At 37.3% G+C, this 9,183-nt stretch overlaps 1 protein-coding gene across 1 annotated transcript; it reads right to left on the bottom strand.

The window, feature by feature from the left end:
* On the bottom strand, positions 6,696-8,772 carry LOC109831280. Its single transcript, XM_020398611.1, has 4 exons — positions 8,638-8,772; positions 8,499-8,564; positions 8,275-8,419; positions 6,696-7,678 (listed from the first exon to the last, which is right to left on the bottom strand). Exons 1-4 carry the CDS (start codon positions 8,770-8,772, stop codon positions 6,696-6,698), a joined length of 1,329 nt encoding a protein of 442 aa, XP_020254200.1.

Genomic DNA, 9,183 nt, shown 5'->3' with positions numbered 1-9,183 from the left:
GGGGTGGGCGTGGGGGGGTTTTTCCGGGGAAGGGGTTTGGCAACGCAAGAGGCGGCAGAGGGAAGGGAAGGGGTTAGGGTTAGGATTTTATCTTTTTTTTTAACCAACCTAGACGGAATTTCCGTCTAGGTTGCCTTTTTATTTTAAAAAAATAATTTTCCGTCTAGTTTGGCATTCTAGACGGAAAATTACGTCTAGAATGCTTCAAACTAGACGGAACAACCTAGACGGAAATATTTCCGTCTAGTTTGACTCAACCTAGACGGAATTTTTTCCGTCTAGGTTGTTCCGTCTAGTTTGGTCAATTTTCTACTAGTGATATCCTAAGTGTTGATGATCTAGTATCAATTTCAATAACTTAATGGGTAATTTCAAAATAATTTAAGAATTAAGCGATCTAATAGTAATTTTAGTTATTTGAGGGACTGATTTTAAAATAAGAAAGGTGTAAGAGACTACTATCTGAAAATATGCTTTTTCTAATAAATGAAGCAAACTTTGGGTGTGGATGAAAAAGAGACTAATATAGGGACCTAGTAGCAATTCAATCTCATTGATTTGAGGGATCAATTTTAAAATATAAAAGATCTAAGGGGCTAATAGCTAAAAAATTAAATAAATAGGTGGGTTTTAAAATAACTGAGGTTGAATTTTAAGTATAAAGAATAATAATGCTGTGAGGAGATTCAGACCCGCCACTAATACTATAAAAAGTAGTAGTATAACCATCATGTCATATTATCTTTAAAACCGCCAATCGAAAGTTTTTATTTTATATTAATTGCCACTGTTTATTTCCACATTACCTACAGTACTAACCTCAATTGCTTTAGTATATGGATAAATAAATGGCGGCTGGCAAAAAGATCCAAACCCACCTCCTTGTTTTATCGAATTTCAAATTCGTGTTTGAAAGCTTCATGCGTCCAATGCCAACCTGTTTCTTAACAAAATAAATTCAAAGTTTTTTTATCATATTAGACCTTAGATTCTTTTTTCCCCTCATATCTGTCTTTAGATCCAATTCTATTTTTTACATTAGTATCACTAAATCTTTAATAATTTAAAAAAACCACTCAAATCATTGAATTTGCTATTAGGTCTTTTAATTCTTACCTCTTGCTACTACTGCTCTTGCTGGAAGATATTAAGGCTCTGTTTGGCAAAACTAGCTGAAAGCTGCGAGATTATAGCTGAAAGCTGTCAAGCTAGCTGAAAGCTGTCAAATTGTAGCTGAAAGCTGTGTAGCTAGCTGATTGACTAGAGCTGTTTGGTAAAAGAAGCTGTACAACTAGCTTAAATTTGTTAAATGACTAAAAGGGTCATGCAATATTATTGATATAAAATTAGAATTATTAGGGGCAAAAACGGAAGAAGAAAAATTGACAGCTCCTTCCCAAAGACAAACGCTACTTGAGATAGCTTTTCAAAAGCTACTTGCAAAAGACACAATCTCCAAAATAATCTTATCCTATTTTTGGTCACCAAACAGCTCTACTAACTTATTGATCAAGTCAATAAGACACAAGCTCTTAGATAAGACAATTTTTTTGGTTGCCAAACAGTGCCTAATTTGAAACAATTTATAAAACTTGGAGAGCTCATAGCAATGTCAATGATTTAGGTGACTAGTTTAAATTTTGACAATTGAGGGGCCTAGGAGCAATTTCATACATTTGAGATTTTAATTTCAAAATATTAAAGATTTAACAGACTCGTGTGGAAAGTTCGCATTTTCATATTAGGCCTTCAAATATTCATATTTGAATTTTACACCCCTAAGTAAGGTAAAAACAAATTACTGGATTTGTGTATTAGTAGGGTGTTATTTAAACAATTAATGAATCTGGTGGGTATGAAACTATGAAGTGTAAAGTATGGGTTGTTATTTTAAACAATTAATGAATCTGGTGGGTACGAAACTATGAAGTGTAAAGTATGGGTTGTTATTTACGAAATAGTTTAACTTTTCAAATGGGTCCTCCCAGGTCCAACGCAATAACAGACGATTTGAATCCAACCCCATTAGAATTTGTCTACCCAACCCGATAAACAAACCCTTTAACTTAAACCTTATTTGATCCGGACACCTAATACAATTACCTACCCGAACCAACCCTTTAACTTTCAAAACACCCCAATGTTTCCTGATACGAAATTTGCAAATGTTTCCTAAAACAGGATAATCCGAGTCCTAATCAAATAGGGATTTGTTAATGATGCTTACCAAATATGACTCCAGTTATTTCAAGTCCATGTTGCATTAGGACAGAATCTTATATATATATTTGCAAATAAATGCCCTGTTGACACAAAATACACACAAAAAGCTGGAGAGCAGAGAAAGAAAAAGAGAAAAAAAATGAAGAGGGAGTTTGAGATGATGAACAATAGACGCTGCAATGAGAGTTCTGATGCTCTTCTTGGTGAGATGATAAAGGAAGAGAGCCACATTGATGCGAAGACTCCGCAAATCAAGAACCTGCTCGAGAACCGAAATGAAAATGTTAGTATTTTTCGATTGTTTTCTTTGAAATTTGTTTGTTGCTTGAATCATTCTAGTCAGAAAATGGGGTTTTAAGGGATTGTAGAGTTGTTCGACTTGTTTGTCTTTCTGATAGGTTTCGTCATTAGGATTATATTTAAGCAAGAGTTTTGTCCTCCTTCGATAAAAAAGAGTTTTTTATTTTTGCATTGCCGTTTTTGCTTTTATTCAATTTTGTTTATTTTTCAGGTTCGGCTGATGAATTGTGTAGTCCATGTTAGTTTCATGTGTTTTATTTAAGGTATCAAACCCCGAAGAGCATTAGAGTTGTCTAAATTTGGAAATTTCTGATCCCTAGTTTTCGTATTGGTTGAGTTTCAGTAGTAGTCATGATTGTAAATAATGAATTCAGTTACACTGATATTTTTGTTTCCAGTGCTTATTTTTGAGCCATTGTTGATTTGTTCCACTTGCTGTTTTTCTGGGTTAGTTTATGATGGATCCTATTTGCTACTTGCAGGCTTCGAAACGTCTATTTGACTTGCTAAGGTTGCTGAAGTCGATGGATCTCCCCGCATAAGCCAAAAATGTATGTATTCAGATCTCTTTCTAAACTTCGATTCCTGATTATTCATCAAAAGGCATCAGTTTTTTCTTTTCTGAATTTAATGCAATGATTATGCTTTGTTTTTCTACTTAGATTACTGTTATTGATTTAACGTAGGCTACGAATGCTGCGAGCCTTATTACCTGTATGAAAAGAAGCAACGCTAAAGAGATAAGGAACCTCGCCGAGTTTCTTTCCAAGTAAGTTTCTATGCAGTATGATATATTCACTATTTTTGTATATACGTTTTGGAATGTCGGCGGTTCCACTATTTAACTTTTTTCATATCAGTTTGTTCTTTGGTAGATTGACTCCGGCTCCTGTGAACTTATTATTAATTGCACTATATAAATCCCTATAATTATATTGAGACAAGAGATTTCAAGTTCTCTTCTCTATGCAATCAGCTGAATATAAACTTCTAAGTTGTATTATGCTCAGTAATAGTTGAGTTGAACTTAGCTTCTTAAATTAAACATAGGATTCAAGAATATACTAATCAAAGTAGACTAGTGTGTGATCAAGCAATCTAAGAATTGCAACTTGTTTGAAATGTCAGAGAGAGTGCTTGTACATTTATACTTTCATAAATATGTTTTTCTTTCTATATATAGACTTTATGGAACTAACTTTTGATGTGCATCAACCTTGTACTAGATTTCCTGATCTTTTTATTGGTTTCAATCTTTGGCTATAGGAGCTTGAAAGTTCTTTCGAATGAGTGGATGAATGGTACTGAAGATTTGACTGGTAAGGTTTTATCTTCTTCTTTTTTTCCTGTGATTTTTTTTTAGTTTCATGTAATTTAATCAGTGGTCACAATTTGCAGAAACCACTGGAGTCTTTGTTGTTCAATGTCCCGCAAAAGAGGAAGACCTTTCTTTTCTATGTGGGATTCCTTTTCCTCCACCAGAGGCTATACAAACTGTCTCAATGGATTACTCGAAAGGTACTAATTCTACTCTAAATATTACCTAAAAATTCTCATTTATATTGATGTTTTGTAGTGGACTAATTTAATCTCCATGTACCATTCAATTCTCAGATAGAAGAAAATATCGTTGAGAAGAAAGATGTCAGTGAGATGAGGAGAGAGGAAAATATCACAGAGGAGAAAGATGACACTGACATGAAGCAAAAAACCAAAACTTGGTGCCTTAAAGTATGAAGACAAACTGGAGGTTTCAAAGAGGAAGCTAAGAGAAGGATACAAGGATGCAGAAGAAGGTATGTTTCTTAACACTATTTATTTGATTGTACTCTATTTTTTGGTACATATTAGAAACTAACTGGCTGGCTCTATAATTTCATAATGCAGCAAAGCAAAACAGAAAGATTATGGTCGTTGACATGAATAACCTACAACCAGTACAAAGCCAGAGCAAAAAGAAGACTAAAAGTAAAGCGTGGACGCCGCATTAACAAGTTCATCAAACTGAGGCCTAAAATTGATCACCGCTCTTTGATTTGGTAAATAAGTTGAGTTGTTTTATTCATTCCCATACAATGAAAAAGAAAAGAAAAAACACCCCAGGGTTTTGCTTTTAATGTGTTGTGTACATGGTTAGTGTCTTGAATTGAATTTTAACAAGAGCTTATGTAAATATTTTGACTCTATAATGATTCTACTAATGTAATGTCTCAGTTGTCTCAGTTTACTTCTGAGTTCAATTTTTTATTTTCTGTAGTGTGATAGACTTATTTTCAAAAGGACCCATTACAATTAAACTTGAATAATGTATGCTGAGTCTCAGCATGTTTGTTGCTCAAGCTCTCTCTGCAATGCATTTTTATACTGTCAGACTGTCAGTTTCACCTGAAGCTAATAAAAAGAACAGTGTTGAGTAGATGAGAAGTTCGTGGATTCTTACTTCACACTTTTCTACAGTAATCTACACACTTAGATGTTTCTATTTTCTAAACTGTTAGCATTTGTAATACATGATTGCTACAAAGTATCAGTCCCGTGTCAGAAAGCTGATACGTGTAGTTTAGTGCCAGATTCATGCATTACATATACCCGTCCAATTTCTAGTATAAATGTATTTCCATCACTGTCAGAGCATACAAAAAAGTACTCTGACATATGTGATATACTTCTTTCTTTTGTAGCCGAGAAACACTTCTTCCTACTTTTGTATGCTTGATGAGCCTTGAGTTGAATGTTCATAACCTTGAATAGTATTTTAAAAGAATTTACAGGAAAAAAGGGTATTTGAGAGGAACTTCTTTATTGAACCAAATTTTACATTGTTTTCATTTGCCTACTGTGCCATGGGACAATTTTGATTATTCATTATCACATGTCGTGGACAGCCCTCCATGCATAATTATAGATTACTATTATCTAAATTATGCGATCATGACTTGTGAGATCCAAAGCTGGAAAGTCACTTCCAATATCAAAATGTAGCACATAATTTTTTCTCAACGAGCACATTCGTTCTCTACATAATTAGTAAGACCATGAAATTATCTTATAAAATGTGGATAAAATAGCGATCAACACCGGTTGTGTAACGCCCTACCCCGGAATCCCGGAGTCGGTACGCTATTAGATCTGATGGACTGGCCTCACAAACCACCACATGTCTTTTCAGCACGTTTTGTCCTCACTCACGCGCTCCCTGGAAAACTTCCCAGGGGGTCACCCATCCTAGTAATTCTAGAGGTGGCTCCTACGACCTCAAGAGGTGGCTCCCATCCTCTTTCCAATCAAATCTATCAAATCTAATCACATCACCCTCTCAAGGGTTGGGGTATTACAATCTCCCCCACTTAAACTCACAACGTCCTCGTTGTGCCAAATCATATCATCCAAGACCGTACCATCCGTGTGAGATTCTAGAGGTGGCTCCTACGGCCTCAAGAGGTGGCTCATGCCCTTTCGACGTAGCACTTTGCGCCGCATAGCACTTAGCTCTCACAAGTCCGGTTGGCTTTGCTCTGATACCATTTGTAACGCCCTACCCCGGAATCCCGGAGTCGGTACGCTATTAGATCTGATGGACTGGCCTCACAAACCACCACATGTCTTTTCAGCACGTTTTGTCCTCACTCACGCGCTCCCTGGAAAACTTCCCAGGGGGTCACCCATCCTAGTACTACTCTCGCCCAAGCACGCTTAACTTTGGAGTTTCTAAGAGTTGGGTTCCCGAAAAGAAGATGTATCTTGGTGGTATGAGTATTCCAATCAAATCTATCAATTCTAATCACATCACCCTCTCAAGGGTTGGGGTATTACAGGTTGGATTTTATCTCGGCTGACAACAAATGTCATGAACACTATTAGTAGCTCCATGAGCAGCACATGCTGCACTTTCAACAAGAAAAGAATTCCTATCGGGAGTATCTGCATGTACGTAGAACTCGAGCTTGGCTCCAACATGTCAAAAATCAGCCCATTCAAAAAGCATAAATTAAAGGAAAAAAGCGATTCTCATCAGAATCTGAACAATTCTTGTGAACTAACATATCTCCAAACACTAAGAAGCACAGGATAAGCAAACTAAGAAACAGCAAACCAGATTATACCCCGCGAAAAGAATGAAAAAAATACTTTATTACCAAAAAATGACAGTATAATACAGTTACAATAAGAATTCAAGAGTCACTGAAACATTCCATCAATTCATCCAAATAAGAGGCAGTACCAACGTCAATTTCCAAATCCTCCCATGTCCAATGATCCTGCGATGGTGGTGGAAGAATGTCGATCAATGAGGATGATGCTTCATAAGAATCTAAAGCAGGAGCGCAGACCCATGTTGATGACAAGTATGGAGATGATGACGAGGGCTGAGAAGGTGCTTCAGTGTTAACCGTGGAAGTTTGCTCAGTATCACAGAAGTTGCTGCATCCCTCAACCCATTTCCTCTTTCGAAGTCTGTCCTCTACATATGTCGCTGCTTGTTCACAAATAGAAGTAGCAGCACCAGATTCAGCAGCTGCCTTAAAATGATTTGTCATTGCTTCGTGTTCTTTAAGCAACATCTCTGTCACCTGCCTTCCATCCACTTCTTCCTCTTGTTCGAAAACAGTATGCCGCTTTTCATCCATTGTTGAAATCAACCGATCGAAGGCTTCTGCTTCTTTGCAAGGAAGAAATGCAAGCAATGATGATGACGAGGGCGGTAAGGATGATGAAGCCTCCACCCGCTTCCTCTTTAGAGGCCTTTCTTCTACATGTGTTGCCGCTGATGCTGTTCCTTGTTCTTCTTGTTCAATAATATCCGCAACACCAGAGTTTGCTCCTTCTCTGTCTTGCTTGGTTTTCTTCCTATGAATTCTGCAGATTACCATGCTCTCGAACTTGTTGCTGTTCTCAGCAAGCTTGAGATGAAATTCGTGCATGATCCAGTTAGTATTGCTCCTTTTGCCCCCCTCGGTACTGACAAAAGTCAGCGGCGTCTTATACCCAACGTGTCGAGATCCACAAAAGACATCTTGCTCTTTGCCTTTTCCGTTCCAGAAACCACAACCAGCAGTACGCTTAACATTTTTTGCTGTACCTTTTCTGCTGCTGATTGCGTGCCTCGGAGAGAAGAAATGCATGTCTTTCTTATCGTTTAGGTATCGAAAATCCCCTGCAAACCATGCATCAAGTGTGTCAGAACGAAAACAACAGAAAATTTTGCCGAGACAAACTCAAACTAGCAAGTAACAAGCAAAGTATGCAAGATGATTCTTGAAATAGGAAAACTAAAAGGGAGTTGTGTCAACAAATATTAGAAATATGCAGTTGAGATGAGATACCAATCAGGCTATACTAGCAATGGAAGAAAGAAAACTTCACTGAGACTAAAAAACATCAATTTACTAAAGAAAAACTTTCCAAACACGGTGTCCATTTTAGACCTCGGAGCAGTTCAGAAGACAGAAAAAAAACATCAATTTACCGGTTTGACAAAAGGAATGTGAGGAAACAGGGATGAGTTTTACTCTTCTTATACGACACCAAACAATTAAAATTTACTGAGACTAGATGGCTGTGCTAAAAAAAACTCAAGGTCCTTCTTTTATAGCTAAACACTACGGTGATAATTGCGAGCTTTATGATCAGAGAACTTGGCAAATCTCTATCCTATGTTTCCTAAACCGGAAACACCAATGTGCATGGTTCCATGTATATCAACCAAACAAACTGCAAATCACATTGATTTTTTTTTTTGAATCACATAACTTGAACCAGCATCAGGGCAAATATTACTAGTGACAAGAATCAAATTAAGCATTTCAACGTAAGAGAGCAGAGAAGGATCATCAGAACAAAACACCATGGAACTTGTTGGGTAGTAGAGTAATTGGGAAGGTAATTTGGGGTGTAACTGATATCAAGTAACTAAAAAGCACACAAATTAATTTACAAATGTTGAAGTCCCATTGACGAGTAACTAACAAGCACACCATCACGAAAACAAAAAGAACGGAAATTTGATAGGAGACTCTACTCGAGTTCTTGAACTCTAAAAACTAGAAAGAAATCACAAACAGAGAAATGAAATTACTTACGAGCTGGGAGATTCCAGGGTTCGGTCGAATATACATCGAAATCGCAGATAGCATAACTTGGGATCCCGAGCGCATCTCGTCCTCCGGCGATCTTCTTGGGGAGGAAGAAGGTCAGCAGCAGATCATCGCTAGGGTTAAACTGGAATCCAGGACAAGAAGGCAGCTCCATCATCGATCAATCAATGTTGCAAACCCTTAGCTTTGGAAAGCAAACAAAAAAAGATGGAAGCTTTGAATTTGAAGGAGAAGAGAATTTAGGGCTAGGGCTTCAAATTCGAGCGATCGGCAGCCGGATTGAAAACCCTAGACTTGAGAAATTGGGGATATATAAGGAGAGAGCGGGGAAGGGAGAGTGTTCTAATGGCGGTGATCTGGAGATGCGATGGACGGCTGAGATCATCTGTTCGTTGGAAACTCCCGCCAAAACGAAGCTCAGGCAGCGGAAGATTTACGCGCTAAGTGTTGCCGTTATTGGGTTTAAGTATATATCCGAACTAATGTTTCCTAAAACTCACTAACTTACCAAATATGGCGTCGGAAATATAGAAAAAGAGTTATCAAACTGGTCCCTCACATTGTT

This window comes from Asparagus officinalis, chromosome 2 (assembly GCF_001876935.1).
Source record: "Asparagus officinalis chromosome 2, Aspof.V1, whole genome shotgun sequence".
Classification (NCBI taxonomy): domain Eukaryota; kingdom Viridiplantae; phylum Streptophyta; class Magnoliopsida; order Asparagales; family Asparagaceae; genus Asparagus; species Asparagus officinalis.
The sequence above is the reverse complement of the archived record's forward strand: the minus strand, read 5'-3'. Positions and strand labels throughout refer to the sequence as shown.